The following is an 18,584-nucleotide window of genomic DNA, read 5'->3' as shown; positions in this document are numbered from 1 at the left end:
ATAAGCATATTTTTTTCCAGGCTGGTAAAACTGTTACCAAAATAAGTTCTCCTTTTTATTTCTTGATAACTTCATGTTGTTAAACAATGATAAACCTGTAAAATATATACGAGTGCCTCATGTAAGTATCCTGGTGAACAAATGGGGCACAAACAGAAAATAACATAATTCTGTCCCTTCATTATCCCTTCAAAGCCACTCAGTGGGCTTTCTTTTCTGTCCCTGGATAAAGTCTCAGGCAGATTTCCCTAGTAACATAACCCTGGATAGAATCTGGTTGCATTTAAAGCAAACCCTTTTCAGATGTTATTAAGAAATCAACAAATAGATACAGAATGGCAAACCATTTTAAATATTGGGTTGTCGGGAAAGTCATGACGCATTTTTGCAATGAAAAACATAGAAAAATACGTCATGACTTTCTTGACGACCCAATGTATCTTTCTAAATCTTGGCCATCCATGGTTTTGTTATATGTGGTGATTAAAAGTGTTATATATGGTGATAAAAAATTAAATTTTATCCTCTGACATATTTTTAAAAAGAATGCTGTTTTTGTCACTTTATGATTTTAGTTTGAGAACCACGGTGATATGTTCACCACATTTCACCTATTTGGAGTTTATCTTAAACCAGGAAGAATTATGAGAGGGAATAATCAGCTTCTTGCTTGATCATCATTCAAATTTAAATAATATTACTAATAAAGTAAAAGAATGGCAGATGTTAATATTATTATTTTAATAAAGATGGCTCATTTAGCCCTAGAAGTGGACTTCATTTGCCAGATAGCATCTTTGAGGCTGGAATTTCATGATGCTAATGAATGTGGCACATCTTGTTTTCCTGAACTGTCAAGTGGTTCTGGCATGTGGCAGATTGGCCTAATGAGGCACCGTCCACCCAGGGTCCCCCCAGTCCTGGGGTCACATTACATGCTTCCCAGAGAGTACATCCCGGGGCCGCTTTGCAACTCTGCTGGCAGCACAGGAACTTCCCGTCCACGAAGAACCCACTGTGGTACTTGATCAGCAGGTGGGGGTTGCCCCTTATCTCTGGGGAGCAGGCAGGAAGAAAACACAACATGAGCAAACATTGGCCCAAGAGAAGAAACATAGTCAGTAAGCGCTGTTATCACAAAACAATGAAAACCTCATTTTGCCAGCAACTAGGGTAAGAGTAAATGGTTCCCAAAGGATGTAAGTCTTTCACTCACAAGTTAAAAAGCCAAAAAGTAAAGTCTAATCATGTATATAGTGCGAATAACACAGTAACTTATGCCGGTCTTAAAAACAAACAAACCCCCCCAAAACTAGTAGAAAACTCATATACAGATGAGCTCAGAGTTAGGATTTAAGAACACATCCATAAAGGATGTTAGTGGGTGACAGCACATGGTATCCTCTTGTGGTAGAAAGAGGCTGGAGGGTAGGGCTAGATCTTAGCAAAAAGAAAAGAAGTTTCTAATAAACATATACATTCCTCCCATTTTGTATTTGGGAACATTTCAAATGTACAGAAAAGTTGCAAGAACAGTACAGTGAATGTCCACATACCCTTTACCCAGATTCACCAATTTTAAGTGTTTGCCACATTTGCTTTCTCTCTCTCTCTCTCAATGTACATACATACATATTATTATATACATATTTATCATTGTTGTATTTCAATTAACATTTGAGAGGAAGTTACAGATACGACCTAAATAATGTCACCCATAAATACTTCAGCATATAACTTTTGTTAACGGACATTCCCTTATATAACCATAATGCAATTATCAAATTCAGTAAATTTAACAGCTACAATACTCAATATATTTTCCATATGCATTTTTTTGTAATTGTTCCAATAGTATCCTTTATGATGATTCATCTTCTTCTGCTCTAGGACCCAGTCCAGAATGACACGTGGCATTTAATTATCTAGTTTCCCTTGATCTAGAAGAGTTTCTCATTCTTTGTCTTTCATGACTGACCTGTTTCCATTAAGGAATTAATGGTTTATGAACCTACTTTTCTAGGAATATGTGCATATTTAAAAACCCTGGGTAATAGGACAAAGCAATCCGAGACATGAAATTCTAATATTGGAGTGTAATACTGTGCCTGCAGCAAACTAGCCTCTCTCAAAACACAGCAGAGAGACCTACAAGGTCTTAGAGAATAGTTCAAGAACAGTCTCCAGGTGGGGAGGCCTGGGTCTATGGGTGACTTCAACTTTCCTTCTTGATTCTGTATTCAACTTGAGGATTCCTTATTTTGATCTCAGGAGAATTCTGCCCCTCCTTTACAACCCTGACTCGAGGAAGTGGATGGAGGTAATAGTAACTACACTACTTTGTTAGAAGGACATGGGAAAATGTATGGAAAGCATCTGGCACAGTGTTAGGCCCAGAGTTGGTGTTCAATGAACAGTGGGCTTTAGCATTCGCTTAGTTTAACTCAGCTCAGCTTACCTGAAAAGCCTGGCATTAAAAAAACTCAACTGTTAATGGGAATTGAAGGGAAATTATTACAGAAATCACAAAAAAACAAAAGGAGGTAAGTTTATAAAACATTAGTTTCTGACCTTAAGCTTTCCCAGAAGCCTAGCATTTATACTATATGGGGCAAAAGGTTGGATTTGGATAATTGAGTTATGAATCCTCCATTATTAGATATGTGACATTGGCCATGTCACTTGAACTCTCTTATATGAAAACATGGAGAATAGTATGATCCATTTCCATAGAGTTGTCAAGAGGGTACCCAAGAAAATGTTTTACAAGTACTTGACACAGTAGCTGGTAAATGATGTGCTTAGTAAGTATGAGGCAGAACTTTCTATAAACATCCAAAGTACAGTAGCTACAGAACCTGACACAGCCCTGTGAGGACCTAGACTTTGCCCTGGTAAAGGCGAGCACACTGGGTGGGGAGCAGGTGGCCTGGCTTCCGCCAACTTGCTGGGAAGGCACAATAGCCAGCTCTGTGCAGAGCAGGAAAGGGAATCTGATCCCCAGGCCTCCCCTATGTAACAATGAGAATGCAAAATGAGGATGCTCACGGCACAGTCTCTGAGGCTGGTAGGAAAATCAGTAGATTCTCTCTTGGCATTGGGCCCTTTTATGGTCATATCTTTCCTCCACTGAGTCTCAAAAGAACTCAACCAATGACTCCCTTTTGTGACTTTTTAAAATTACCTTTTTGTAATGCTTTCAGCCACTGACTTCGGCTCTCTTCATTCGATGCATAGACATAGAGAAGCCCATCTTTATAGACAATCTGGAAATGAAAAGATTTGGTGCATTTAGATAGAATGTATCATGGTACAACTGCAAATTTTCTGTTATCCAAAAGGAACCTTGAGTTTGCTTATATAACATCCATTAGCTCTAGAACTAATGGGAAAAAATCTAGCGATTTTTATTATTCACCTTGCAATTTGTTTTTATCCCAGACACCATTACACTTTGGAACATTATAGCAGGTGTTTCCCTAGATCTGGAGAATTAGAAAATTATAAAATGTTAGATATTACAGGTGTCTTAGGAGTGTTCTGGTCCATCCACCTTCCCAGGGCATGACTCTCTTTACAGCAGTTTATCTGTTCTATTCTTAAAAATATCTTCAGGGATGGAATGTTCTTTACTTTTCCTATGCCATCCTTGCCAATTTTCATATATTGTGATCATTGTGTAGCTCATGTGCATGTTGGGTAAAAATATGTCTCCCTGTTACTTATTCCCTTGGGTCATGTCCCAACCTAGGAATCCCCAGCATAAGTCATTTGCTATTCCTTAAGATACTGTTTAAATGTTTGAAGATTCCAATGTCTTCCCCAGATCCTCCCCTGGTTTACTCAACTTTTGTGGGTAAATGGTACAGACCATTTATTAAACACCTACTAGTGTCTGGGCTCTCTCCTACTTTATTATTTTAATCCTATTTCAACTCTATGAAAAATATATGATTATGCCCATTTTGCAAGTGAAGAAATAAACTCAGAGGTTGAGTATGTTGTCTGTGGTTACACAACTATAAGCACTGGCTAGGAGCTCTATGGGGCTCCAAAGCCTTTGTTCTTTTGAGTACCCCATGCTCCTGTGATACGAATTTGAAGCATCTTCCATGAGCACATGCTCCCCTGGTTTCTTCCAATTGGGCAATGTTCTCTTTTACAGTGGAAAGCATAGATGGTTCAGCAATCTGCTATTTTATTTTCACTTTTGGCCACAGTTCCCTCATACTAGCACTGAGAAGTCTGAACATCGAAAGGGCAGTCCACCTGCCTTTAGGTCAGAAAGGTAAGTAAGTATTCATGATATAATAAAAGTAGGGCATACCTTAGATCAAGCCAGTTCTCAAGGGTACCGTACGCACGCTCTCCATAGCATACCGTTTAAAACAAAGACTTCAGGGGAAAATGAAGACTCGTGGCATGCTGTGCAAAGCCCTTCATGATGTGGCCCCGCCCACCTTGCCAGGCTCATCTCTTTCACGGGGCTGCTTTATTCATACAGACTACTTGGAGCTCTCCAAACCTGCCATACTGTTTCACCGATCAGTGCCTTGATAGCTGCTGTTTCTTTGTTTCGCTGCCTTTCCTGTTGAACGCCACGTGTCATTCCCAACCCACCTCCAGTAGAAAATCTCCCTACCCTCTTGGAATGAGGAGTGAAGCTTCTGCTTCCTGGGGCGCCATAGCTACTCGGCTGACCTTGACCTTAACACTCACCCTCACTGCATTATAACGACCTGTAAAAGTGCTGGGGACAGGGATGGCATTTTATTCCTTACAGTGTGCCTAGCACCTGGTAGCCCATTGGAAATGCCAGATGTCTGATGAAAGAGATTGTCAGAGCCCAAGGCAAGTCAGGCCACTGCGGGCAACATGCTCACTCTTCTTCCTCTCCCTCTAGGAAAGGCAGATGGGTAGATAGAAGTTTAGCAAACTCCTCAACTCCCATCTGGAGATGTTCCAAGCCTTGCCATTGTCTTAATGAATCATTTCACAACATCTTTATTTATCCCAGATATATTGAGTTCATAATAGGAAATATTCAAAGAAGAGTCACCGTCCAATGGAAGGAATGTTGTCCCTCCCCTTACCTGAAACGGGTACTGTCTCTCCACGGGGGTCTGCTCCTCAAGACTGACTTTCTCCACACATCTGATTTTGTTAATGTCGATTGTTCCTTTTCTGCTGCCTCTTTTCTGAATTAAACAAAATATATGATGCCTCATGCGATACACAACGGTGCACAAAGAAAAGCATGAAGTTAAGGTTCTATGTGGAAGGGAGATTGGAAGATGGGATGCGCATGTGAGAATCATTCCAATTCATCCAGAATAGTCAAAATCCAGTGACAATAGAATATATTTTTTGGATGTGGACACAAACTCATATACTCCTCCAAAAGCAAGTCTTCAAGCAGCACTTAAAAATTTTGTTCGATAATCTTGAGACACATTTCAAATCACCTGCCATGTGGTTAATCTACTCAGGTACTCAGGAAAAATCAAGATTTAACTCCACAAAGCATCTCCATTTTTTTTCAATTTTATGACAGTATTTCTACTGTGATAGAATTCTCAACAGTGTAGAAATAGTTCTATATACAGCATAGAGTTAAGGCAGGGTTTCTCACCTTCAGCCCAATTTGGGGCCAGATAATTCTTTGCAGGGGACTGTCCTGTGCATTATAAAATGTTAAACAGCATCCCTGGCCTCTACCCACTAGAAGCCAGTAGCACACTACACCCCACCCCCCAAATTATGACAACCAAAAATGTCCCCAGCCATTGCCCAATGTCTCTTGGGGGGCAAAATCACCCTTAGTTGAGAACCACTGTTCTAATGTGGTTTACAATTTTCCTTAGTAAAGTTAACCAACATTTTAAAATCCTGTACCTTGAATTAATCATACCTTGGTTAAGAAAAGACAATGTGATAACTGAGTGCAAGTTGATCTTTATAAGCTAAGGAACCTGATATTGTTTCATTTTAATTAAGCATTTTGTGGAGCCTTAAAAAAATAAATAGTATAAAAACAATGGAATAAGTAGGGTCTCACCATTTTGTCATATTCGTAGTAAGAGAGGTTTGTTTTGGTCAAAACAAAAAGCCGCTCTTTGTAATTATTTGGCGACATTTTCTTCTTTTGCTGTGACCTTTTGAGAAGAAGCTCTTCTAGAATGGATTTTGTATCCATACTGTCGTCCTAAATAAAATAATTAAAATGAATGTTTGCAGCATCTAGCTAGGTCCTCTTTTACTTTCATAATTTTTATTCAACTACTTTTCATTGAGGGATAATATAAATACTATAATTCTTTAAAAGTTAGGCTTAGGATTATAGAGGAAAAGTAAGCAGGCTCTTAAATAGACACATAACTGCACATTTTTTCTCCTGCTTTGGCTTTGACTTTTATACAGGTGTTTATTTTTTACAGCATTATATGCATTTTACTCATCTGTCCTCTGGATCATAAATTCAGCATCTTAACAATACCCTCCAGACCACCTTATCAAAATTCTCCTTTATTCCTTAAGCATTCTATAGGCATTTGTTGAATTGAATTGGATATAATCAAACTTCTAAAAATTTCAACTCTAGACAGTTTACTGTGTCTGAAGTAATTGATCAGCTGAATTTCCTTCCATTAATGTGACCAGTTGTTTGACTAAAATATCCAAATCACTATGAGACTCTAATATCATTATAAATGACACCCAGAGCCCCTGAGCAAGATCAAATCTTTAACACAAAGAACATGGGTTTACTTTTCAATATTTCTGAGAATAAAACATTTGAAAATGATTAAGGAGAGATTTAAAAGAACTAAAAAAATGGTACTTTGTAAAGTAAAAACACTCTTTTCCTTCCCATGTAAAACATGAAAACTTAAAGTATTTCTGAAAAATGCATTAATTTTCTGGTTCTAACACTTGCTTCAACCCTCAGTCTGATATCAGGTTTGATAATGAAAAGTAGTCTTAAGCAATAAGCCACAAGCAGTATATTCTTTTCTTCGTGAAATCACATCACTATTAGCAGTCAGGTGCTCAATAATTACTATCTTTCTTTGCTTATTGATAATCTGAAGGTAATTAACTTTACTCACCTTACATTGGAGAGAGCCCAAAGTGTGCTTGTGGGTCCTTACCTTTAACTCTCAAGCTCTAAGCAAAAAGTTACTGCTCTGAGGCACACTCACTCATATTCCCTGTGGCTATGCCAGGGTCATGCATTAAAAAGAAGATATTTGCATCTATTTATCACTCTGGATCAGGAAGCACCCACATGGGCATTGCCCAGTCTGGATGGAGGCAGATGCCAAGGGAACCTGTCCAATCACTAACAGGCACGTCTCACTGGCCCAGAACCATGATGGGCCCATGATGGCAGAGGAGTGGAAAGAAAAGGAGACTAAGAAACACAGCTTAGCATTGAACGGACCACAGTCAGGCCCTGCCAGCTTCCCTCTTGACGTAGACCACACCACTCTAGAAATGGGAATCAAGAAAATCAGCTTTTATTATTTATTTACATAGATCAGAAGACAATCCCTCAAATGTTCTCCAAGGGCATCATTTATTTATAGGCAGAAGTAGTAGAAATCTTATCCATTAAATATGATAGAGTTTTTGGCCACTTTTTGCTTTGCGTATTGTTTTATCTAGGAAAAAAAGTACCGTATAATTCTTTCACGAAAGTATTGTAGAATGGGTTTCTTTTGAGCACAATGGGTGCTATTTACCATGGCCACTGGTTTTTTGCCCTGAACTCGGAGACCAGGCAGAGATCAGGGTGCAGTAAACCCAGCTGGACCTGGGAAGGCAGGTAGCAAACCTGCCTTTCACCTTTGCCTCCATTATAAAACCTACACACACGCCTGTTCAGATAAGATCATTTTCTACACCCAACATCTATGGCTGGAAGAGAATTTGCTTGGAGACTTATTGAACAAACTATGGAAGGTCTACTGTTTGTTCATTAAGGTCCCCTTTTGGGTGGAGTTGTAGGGCACTTTTGCCTTTTACATTTCTATGTTTAAAAAATTGATTAACAAAGCAAAAAGAGAAAACTGAAAGCTTGTCAAATATCTTTTATATCCACAGCTAATACATTACTTCTCAAAACAGAGTGCTAGTTAAATAGATCTGGTTAGTGGAATAAGTTTACTTTTCAAAAATTTTTCAAATGCTGAGTCAATTTGTAACATTAAGAACACTGTTTTAAAAATGCAAACCCCAGTGTTCAATGTAATACACAGCCTTTCCCAGTCCCGCGTGATGATACACACTTCTGTTTGTAGAACGTTCACATTCATCACATTAAAGTTTGTTTTGTGGGGCAATTTTACCTAAAAATATTAATGATGAGTCACAGAAAGCATCAACAAATGAAATTCACAAAGTTGCTTGGGTCTATTGAAGGGAAGAATATTGACTGGCAAGGAAGATAGGAACTCCACAAGCACATTCTCTAATGAATCTCCAAGCGTTCATACACATTGTTGTATCTGAAGCAGTATAATTTCTCAGAGTTCAACAAAATTGTTGATTAAAAAATCCTGCCCTTTGTGAATTTTTTGGCTTTTGGGGCTCATTTTTAGAATTGCATGTGATATACTTATTCTACAAAACCAAGAACTACAGACAAGCAAAAGGAAAAAAGAAAACCTTAACATTTGAGTGAATATACCTTTAGATTTTTTCAAATATATACATGCATGTGTTTATTTTCACAAACATGAGTTTGCATACTCTGCATATGGCTCTGTAATCTCTTGTTCTCACGTAACAAACATTCAGAGCCACGCGTCTTTGAAGTCCTTTAAAGTTCCACTCCCTAAGCTGGACTGTCATGCTTCTGAACCAATTTGAAGAACCCTGTTTAGATGATTCACGCTTTTGTCATCTTCAGATCAGTTTCTTCTAAGATGATACCTGGTTCCTGCTCAAGTTTGGACCTGCCTTTCTCCTTTTATTTGCTTCTGTCCCTTCCTTGTACTTCTGTCTTCTGCTAGACTAGGTATGATTCTAATTTCTATTAGAATCTAGTGTCTCCCTTGGCATAGGAGGTGATAGTCAGCAATGACTAAGTAGTACCACTGCTGACTCAAATGCCTGTCCCAAGACTCTCGACTCTGCTTACACTTATTTAAAACTCGACTCTGCTTACACTTATTTAAGGGACATTCAGTTGGAAAGGTAAAAAAAAAACCCAAACAAACAAAACTAACTTTCAAAATAAAATGAGATCCTAAAGCTAGTCAGTGTTAACCAGAATTCTATTTCCACAGAGGTGCTGGTGGGATTTGGCTGGAATCTCATATTATCACCTACATAGAATAGACACATCAATTTGCTTACCAAATAGCCAGCCTGCCTATTTCCATAAGCACATGAAACTAGAAAGAGATTAAAATACAGGGGAGGCAAAAAAAAAAACTGGCAGAAATCAATATAGTATTTTCTATAAGGAAGCCAGTATACACGCACCTATAGCATACATAAAGGATGCATGTTGAATTAACATGACTTGGAATCACTAGGGATACTTAGCATTTCTAAGGAAATGATATCGTGAGGGTAAGGAGTTCAACTCTGCAGTCTATTTAGCACACTTGAGTTTGAGTCTCCAGTGTGCCCTGAGTGACAACAAACAGGTACGAGAGCTGGGTTTCATAGTTAATTAATATGCAAGGTTGCTGTGGTGGTAGACTCAGAAGGCTTGGCGGAGGTGACAGGACTGTCATTTGTGAGCTGTGTCACCCTGACCAAGCCTTTGCCTACTTTACACTTCAGTTTTCTGACTTGAAGTCACGTAAAGTCAAGTGCCAGAGCAGAGTCTGTTGTTTTTGCTCCTAAGGGCCTGAGGAAGGAAAAACATGCTTTCTTAAGATAATCAAGAAAGATATTATGGAAGGGAGGGCATTAAAATTGGACCTTGAAGGATACAAATGATTGTACTAATAATCCTAGCTAACATTTAAGGAGAACTCGCCATGTGCCAGGCACTATTTAAAGCACCTTAAAAATATGCTTTTATTTACTGGTTGCAGCCACCCTATTGGGTAGGTTATGACACCCCCACTCTATGGGATAGGTTGTGACACCCTATCCTGTGGGGTACACAGCCACCCTGTGCGGCAGGCCGTAACACCCCCATCCTGTGGGGAAAGTTGTAACAAAGTCACCCTATAAGGCAGGTTGCAACCTCCTTCCCTGCTTAGAGCTGAGGAAGCTGTGATAGATAGTAAACTGTCCAGGACATACTGCTAGTGTGAGGGAGCTGGGGTTTGAATCTAGGCAGCCTAGCTCCACAGCCCACATTCTTGACCACGATGCTAATGTTAGAGAAGGACATGCTGCCAGCTGTGTAACCCTCCTAATCACAGAAGGCTCTAACCTAAATATACGAAGGCAGCTATAGGCTATCAAAGCTGGTAGGAATCCTACTGCATTTTATAGATGCACTAACTGAGCCCAGCAGCCCGAGCGACTTAGCTAGAACTGTAAAGCTGTGACCTGAGAGACACAGGCTAGGGAGCCAGATTTCTGGCGTCCTGCTTGGGGGCATTGTCCACACCATCATGGCAATAAGTAGACTAAAAGAGACCTATGTGTTCAGCTAATCACACTACAGCCTTGCTGAGGCATGCTGTCTGGTAGAACTAGGCATACATTTGAGTCTTACCAGACCCATGCAAACCACCTTTTATTGGAAATATCAGAAAGATGTGACTTATAAATAATCTTTCAGCAGGAACCTCCAAGGCAGTGTTAAATAGCAAAACTCTACACACATTTTGAAAATAAGTAAGAACATACAAATCAGAAGCTGGAATGCATTCTAAGTAAGTGGTGCAGAAGGTTGGGGCAGGAAAGGAAGGAAGAAAGGCATATATAGTTAAATGGGGTCATTGGCTATTCCCTTAACCAAAAATATGTTCCCTGACTGGCTCAGAATGATGCCTTTAAGGTTTTAGTCTTTAGAATTGAGAGATGGGCGTAACAACTCCTTATTCCTTCACTTGATTTAGTTATCCTCTCTTTCTTCACATGTCATTTAGCTAAAGGTTTTGATAGGTGTCAAGATATTGAAATAATCCATGTCGTGGGAGGGCAGTGGAGGGGGGAGAGGGGAAGGTACTCCAAGTGAGGGGCTCTGAAAGGGACAAACTTGGCCTGTGACAAATATTTGCTGAAGGCCAGGTCTGCTTATCTTCCTGCTAAGTAACTGAACAAAATATAATGGTAAAGTAAACAGGGACAAAAAGCGTAACTCAGAATCAGGTAAAGTGTCTCAGAAATATAACTCTTAAGATGCTAAAGACAAACACCAGCGCCACAGAACCTGTCCAATCCCTGTGTCACCTGTTATGCAGGAGAGAGAAAGTTACAAGTGCGTTGGCATGATATTGACATACATCCCTTAATGTCGACACTCAAATTCTCATTTTGAAACGCCATACCTTAATTGCTCCAAAATGGATTTATGAAAACCAGACATTTTGGGAAGGCCATTTTTGCATCAATGAGGCAAGAATTCGCAAGAATTCCAGTGCCACTCTTGTTGGAGCTAGACTTTGCTTTAGGTGTGAAGTTTATCTTCAGTACCCCACAGAGCTTTTCTAAGCCCTTCTTTTCAGCCACCTCTTTCCTTCTGCTCCCTCCCCTTTGCCCAGGGCACTCCTCTGGGCACCTTCCTTAGGAAAAAAGTCAAAAGTGGTAAGTCCATGTCCTAATACCTTTTGCTGAATTAGTTGAACACATAGCGCTGCTTAAGGGATACAGGTTGATGTGTGCAAAAGCACCAAGCTTTGGTGGGTTCAAATCTGTTCTGCCTCCATGCAACCTGGCATGTTACTTAACCCTGCAAAACCTCAGCTTCCCCATCTGTAAGGGGAGTACAACAATAACCACCTCAGAGGGTTAGTAGGGCTCAAGAGAAAATGGCAGTACAATGCCTAGCACCCTAGTAGATGTTCCAGAAACCCGTACCCCTTCCCCTCATTACTTTGTAGGCAAAGTTTTACAAAAGATCATAGCGAAGTTTAAAAATGAAATGACCCTCAGTATCAAATTTCAGTCCTCACCTTGCTGCCCCAAGCTCCTGGGAATAGGAGAGAAGGGGAGGCAGGAAGGCTCCCCATGTATTCTCTAGTCAACAAACACCTCCTCCATAGGTCTGTTACAAGCTTTCAACCCTGGAACTGGTTACCTTAAATTCAGGCCAAGCCAGCCCCTTATTGTCTGTATTTTGCCACCAGGTTTCTTACAAACCAACACTACATGGATGGTACTCAAAGTGGGGTCCCTGGACCACCAGCAGCAGCACCGCCTGAGAGCTTGTTGAAATGCCGAGTTTCAGTTCCCATCCCAGACCTACTGTATCTGAATCTGCATTGTTCCTGAGATCCCCAGGTGATCCGTATGCATAGGAGAGTTCAAAAAGCACTGACCCAGACCACAATTTAGTAAACTACTTTGTAAATCCAAGGAAACCATCAGGGTCCACAAGAACTTTCAAAATTATGTGGATGTGGGTGCAGCTGTGTGGTTTGCCTCCCTTCCTTCTTTCTATCTCCATCTAAAACACCCCTAAGCCTCTGATTTAGGGAGACTTCAGAAACCTAAGAGCAAACGTCTGTAGCTAAAATAACATCATAAAAACATAGAGAAAAGAAGGTACGACTAATACTTCTGTGCCTTTTAGACGCAGTTCTGAAGCCAATATGAAAAGTCATGGCTGTCACCCCAATAAACTTTAAAAAGAAAAGAAAAGTCATGGAAGGGCAAAGCCTAAAGAACAGGGGAAAAACTCAAAGGAAACAACACAAAGCTAGATCCAGGTGGTGGTAATATACACACAACCTGACGGCTTCCCCAACAAGATTTTAAGCCAGGGGGAATTTACAGTGAAACTATAGCAGGCCCCCAGATAACATGGTCCCATCCAAAGTCTCCAGAGGAACCCCAGCAATTTCATACTCATAATTTCATAGTAATTTTTCAAAGCAGGCTCCCCGAATTTTGTGAACTTCAGCCTCTACAACACCCGGATCCAAACCTATGTTCCTGTAGGATATGACATTGCATAGCCACTTGCCGCTAAGACGCACCATTTTTGTCTTGTTCCGCCGCCAGGGTCCACCGCGGTGAAGTTAATGTGCTCCTGCAGGAACCCAGCCCCAGCCGTCCTCCTTCCAGCAGTAGCGAATTGTCTCACATTTTCCCGGCTGCTGGGTCAGAAATGGCTACATTACTCAGTGCCCCCAAAACGTTTATTGTCCTGCAAGGCCTTACACAATCCCACAGGAAACCACGCTCAACACTTAGCCAACACTTGTTGATCTGATTGAGCGCAACAAAAACGGAGACAAAAGCATATTTCATAAAGTTTCCAACTTTGATAACTGTGGCTCCTGCTTTTCCCTGGCAGCTCTCGGATACATGTGATAACCTTGCCTTTGTTTATACTGCTTGACGCTGGAAAGGAAAAGAAAGGACAAGGAAATATCTCTGCAAAACCCCACTTCTGACGCTGACTTCTCTCACAGGAGTCAGGAAACCATGAGGTAATGCCAAAGTGCACAGAGAATAAGCAATGAAAACTTCAGCTCAACACTGGACAAAGGGAGGCTGGAGAACGTATGAGAGAGAAGAACAGTTAATATGACAGAAAAGGAACACATTTTCACAGCTTAGATTATTAAGAAATCCAGAAATGGAAGTGAGATTTGTTTTGTTCATGTACCATGCACCAAGATTGTAGTGAAAAAGTATGATCATCACTTGGCATCATCATGGCAACATCACAGCTTTGGCTGTACCCTTTCCATCATTTTCTCTGGTGTACACTGGCTGGTCGTATGTAATCAATTGAAAGACTTATTTTAGGCTCTGCTATGGATAGCTGAGGAAATTAATCATCCGTTTGGCATGCATTGGCACACTGTGTTACCTTATAAATCATTGGCTACTTCAACTTATGTGTAAACGCCTATGATGTGATAAAATCTTGGGTTGGCAGAGGAGCATGAAGCTACTAACTTTCAAAGAGGTATTCTTTTGTGTGGACACAGGATTCGCGTCATTTCTATTCATCCATTCAGTTAGAACCTTCCATGTGCTAAGCATTCTGTTAGGAGCTGGAGACACAGTAATAAACAGGACAGAGGCAGCCCACCTCTTCAGGGGGCTAATGGGCTTACTGTATTTCCCCATGTATGAGATGCACTTTAATTTTGGGGCCTGAAATTTGAAAAAAATGTATTACATAAAGTTATTGAACTCACGTTTTATTCATCATAAAATTCATACAACTTCTCATCACTTGCAGGAAATGCAAGTAAAAAAACTACAACCACTGTATAAGACCCCAAATTTTTCAAAAAGGGTGCGTCTTATACATGGGGAAATACGGTATGTCTAGTGGAGTAACGACCATAAGTAAAGGTTTAATTACAGTAGAGCGTGTGAAAAATAACTTAGAGATTTTTTTTTTTAGCTGAGCCGTCCTGCTACCTGTTGGCAGCTCAGCGGCTGCTCAGCTCTGGCTGGACTCGAACCGCTGTTGCTCAGAGCTCAAACTCTTGAGCGAGCTCTTAACCAACTGAGCCACTCGGCCAGCCCCACTTAAGAGATTTAAAAAAATTTTTTTAAATTGGGGAACAGTGTGTTTTTCCAGGAATCAGCTCCAAGTCAAGTAGTTGTTTCAATCTAGTTGTGAAGGGCGCAGCTCAGTGGCCCATGTGGGGATCAAACCGGCAACCTTGGTGTTATGAGCCTGTGCTCTAACCAACTGAGCTAACTGGTCACCCCCTAATATTTCTTTTTGAAACTGGACTTTGGGAAAGGGCAAAGAGTCCTTCAGAAGAATTCAAAAAAGGGGAGATTACACCCTGACAACAAATAAGTCATTGATGGATTCCAAATAGCTCTCCAGCCCCTAGGAATAAAGTCGGCAGTCATTTGAGAAAACGAGGGCGAAGCAGAGTCACAGTGGCACAGCAACCTGGCCAAATAAGTGGATTCTGCACTCGGCTAGTTAACATTCTTTCCTACACGGTAACTTGTATGTACTCCACTGTTTAAGCATGGTAGCATGGCAGAAGATCTATTCTAGAATGAAAAGTAAATGGAAGGGAGGGGAAGGAGGAAGTGGTATAATCCTGGAAACACCTGGGCACAATCTCTTGGGATTCCCATCCCTTCTTGGGCCTTAAAGCACTCAAGGGCGGCAGGGAGGAGTGGTTTCCTCTGAGTCAAAACGTCACAGTTTTATTTATTCATTCACTTCCTCGGCCACTTCTCCTGAACCTTTCTTTGGCTCTGTATTTTCCATGTCTTTAGTTGAAACTTGCGGCAACCAGCTATTTTCAATTGCAGAAATTATTTGCTCAAATTCTAGTCTGCATTGTCACCTCTACCTGGCAAAACGCTTAGGAATTTTTTCCAAAGCTTGTTCATGCAAGCCTTTAGCAAGCCACAAGCTTCTGTAGGGATGCAGCGTGGGATAATTAGACTTCATGTCGTAAATAAGCTTGCTCATTTGGGAGTAGTAGTGCTTATATTTTTAGAATAAGAAAGAATCTGATAGGATACATTGTGTGTGTGTGTGTGTGTGTATGTGTGTGTGACAGAGAGAGAGAGAGAGCGAGAGAGAGAGACCGTCTTACTTATCTCTATATTTTTCTCTCACTTTTAAAAATTAATTTGACCCATGGCTTTAAACACTGTAAGCTAACGATTCCAATTTTCAGCCAGGTCCTCTCCCCTGAATTCCAAACTTGTATTTGACAGGCAACGTGTCCATCTACACTTGGAACAGATAATAAACGTGTCAAACTTGACATGTCCAAAGCTGCCCTCCCGACTAACCCTCAAACGAATTTCTCCTACAACCTTCCCCTTCTCAGCTAACAGCAACTCTATCCTTCCAGTTGCTCAGGCCAAGAAGTGTGGAATCACCCTTGACTTTTACTCTTCCTTCGTACCCAACATCCAATCCCTCTCAAATTATGGTTAGCTCTATCTTCAAAATATATCCCAAATTGGCCACTTTTCACCACCTCTACTGCTACCTACTGATCTAAGTTGCCACCATCCCTCACCCGGAATATTGCGCTTGCCTCCTGACCGCTGTCCCTTCTCCCACTCTTGCTCCCTGCAGTTTGTTTTCCACTCACTAGCCAGAGTGATTTTTCTAAATGTAAGTCAAATCCTGCCACGCCTCCAGTCTGAATTCTCCAATGTCCCCCTTCTGGTCTCCTAGTACCATCTCTAGTATCTCATGATCCTTCTACCTCACATTGCCACTCCTAAAACTTGCTACTCCTACAATATTCTGAGTACCATCTGCCCCAGGGCCTTTGCATTGGCACTTTCCTCTGCTTGGCACACTGTCACAGATATCTGCCTGTTCATTTCATCTCCAGGCTCTTCTTCAAGTGGCATCTTCCTAATGAGCCTGGCCCGGACCACCCCGTTTAATACGACAACCTCACTCCACCCAGTGCTCCCAAATCTCCCTTACTCTGCTCTACTTGTTCTTTTGTCCCCTAATGCCTAGCACTTTAAAATCGACATGACTTACTTCTTTATTACCTTTAATGTCCATCGCCCCACAAAAGAACAAGCCCACAGGACTCCAATAGCTTCTCTCTGTAGCCTGAGCTTTTTCCATGGGAATCTCTTCATTGGGGGCATTGCTCCATCACCTCCTGCACTTATTTGTTCTGGTGCTAAAATAATCAACTTGGAGGTTGGGATCTGATGTAAGTTGTTTACACTCACTGGCATTGAAGGTTGATGTATCACCTCTCCTAAGGATGCTTGCCTGTTAAACCTCAGGTTCTATGGTGGAACAAATAGCGTCATTCCTTATGAAAGGAGTTGGGTGAGTGGAAGGTGGAGGTGGACACGAAAAGGTTTGTTGTTTCATTTTGTTATGACATTTCCTGACATCTGTGAAATCTTGACACAGAAGCATTTTGTCAATTTTACCCTTACTTTTTAGTGGAAGGTGAGGATTTGGGGTCTCGCTGGGCTTGGCAAGCTATCACTACCACCTGTTTTTGTAAATAAAATTGATTGGAACACAGCCTTGCCATTTGTTTACGTATTGTGTGTGGCTGCTTTCATTCTCCAACGTCAGAGTGGAGTAGTTGCGACAGAGACAGTATGCCCGCAAGTCTCAGATATTTACTATCTGGGCTTCACAGGAAAATTTTGCCAACTCATGCTCTAGAAGAATCCTGCCAGCTGTGGAAGCGACCTAGTAGCTTGGAATTTAGTTCAACAGCTCAATTCAACAGACATTCACTGAATTGTACTGTGTTCAAGGTGCCAGAGTTATGTACCCCTTTCAGCCATGATTCCCACTTACATTCAAGTTAGTTTTTCCCAAAATTTTATCATGAAAAACTTCAAAATGCAGAAAAGGTAAAAAAAATTGTATGGTGAGCACCCATACAGAACCGTCTAGATTCTGCAATGACATTTTACCTTTGCTTTGTCAGCTAGCTAGCTATGCACCTCTCTATCCATCCATCAGTCCATCTTATTGGTATTACTACTACTCTTATGATTATTGGGGGTTTTTTTTGGTGCAAAGTAAGTTGCAGACATCAGTACACTTTATCCATAAATACCACATTAAGTAGAGGTTAATTCAAATTAGACTTTTAACTTCAACACTGTGATCTTGAAAGCAGCCTTCATTTGGCCAGAAGACACAACCTTACAAAAGCTGAAAACTGAGAAAGGTTATCAGGGGAACTGAGGTAAGTATCAGGGGAATCATTCACCTAAATGTCTCTATTTCCCTGGTTCAGAGATGAATCGGCCTTTCAGGGCCGAGAGCCTTTTGCTTGTGATGAATTCTAGGAAAGTTCTGTGGCTCAAAAGAGAGGGTCAGAAGCTATTCTTTTCTGGCATGCTGCCAAAAGCCCACGGGAAAAGCAGGAACACAGTTATGAGTTTTGTGCAACAGCTGATCACGTGTAGCCTCTGGGCCAGAACCCTCGTCGATGGAACAGACTGGATCTGTGTAGACTGCTCTCACGAGGCTGGAAACAGGAGTCACGTGTACACTTCTGGATGTATTTGGATGTTCTCAGCCACCAGCTCATTAATGGCCCCCATAAACTAATGTTGACAAGATAATCAGTCCCTGACTTGGAGCCAATTGATTTCCTGGGCTCAGTGAGTCTGAATCCCTAATATGGAATATTCCAGAAATATTTGTCATTTAATGAACAACAGCTACAGTGTCCTGGGAGGCACATTACCAAAACCTGACAGGTTTGCAAGAAAGAAGTTTTGAGTTGACTGCTTGGAGAAAAAAAATTGCAAATAATGAAATGTATAAGATGTCCATGTGTTTCTATAAAATATGTCTTGGAGAAGAAAATCAATAAGTCATACAGAAGAGGAAAATGTAATTTTTGATTAAGGAGGAAAAAGAGCCCAAATAAAATATGCTGGTAATAAAATATGAGTGCCTTTAAAGGTTATAATAGTGTTATTTGGAATCACTTAGGGAAGGCTTTCTTCATTGTCATATCAGCATGGAGTTTTCTTTA

The 18,584-nt window shown here is 40.8% G+C and overlaps 1 protein-coding gene across 2 annotated transcripts in view; it reads right to left on the bottom strand.

Annotated features, from left to right (window-relative positions):
• The window catches only part of BMX (BMX non-receptor tyrosine kinase), a 44,422-nt gene extending 30,953 nt beyond the window's left edge, over nucleotides 1–13,469 (bottom strand). For both annotated transcript variants that reach the window (XM_019665869.1, XM_019665874.1), the window contains exons 1-5: nucleotides 13,119–13,469; nucleotides 6,059–6,205; nucleotides 5,094–5,198; nucleotides 3,185–3,266; nucleotides 936–1,055 (exon numbers count right to left, since the gene is read on the bottom strand). In XM_019665869.1, the coding sequence (XP_019521414.1) occupies nucleotides 936–1,055; nucleotides 3,185–3,266; nucleotides 5,094–5,198; nucleotides 6,059–6,205; nucleotides 13,119–13,121 (457 nt within the window). In that variant the 5' untranslated portion in view covers nucleotides 13,122–13,469. The remainder of the gene's footprint in view (nucleotides 1–935; nucleotides 1,056–3,184; nucleotides 3,267–5,093; nucleotides 5,199–6,058; nucleotides 6,206–13,118) is intronic.
• Between the last annotated feature and the right edge of the window lie 5,115 nt (nucleotides 13,470–18,584).

This window comes from Hipposideros armiger, unplaced genomic scaffold (assembly GCF_001890085.2).
Source record: "Hipposideros armiger isolate ML-2016 unplaced genomic scaffold, ASM189008v1 scaffold_13, whole genome shotgun sequence".
Lineage (NCBI taxonomy): Eukaryota > Metazoa > Chordata > Mammalia > Chiroptera > Hipposideridae > Hipposideros > Hipposideros armiger.
The sequence above is the reverse complement of the archived record's forward strand: the minus strand, read 5'-3'. Positions and strand labels throughout refer to the sequence as shown.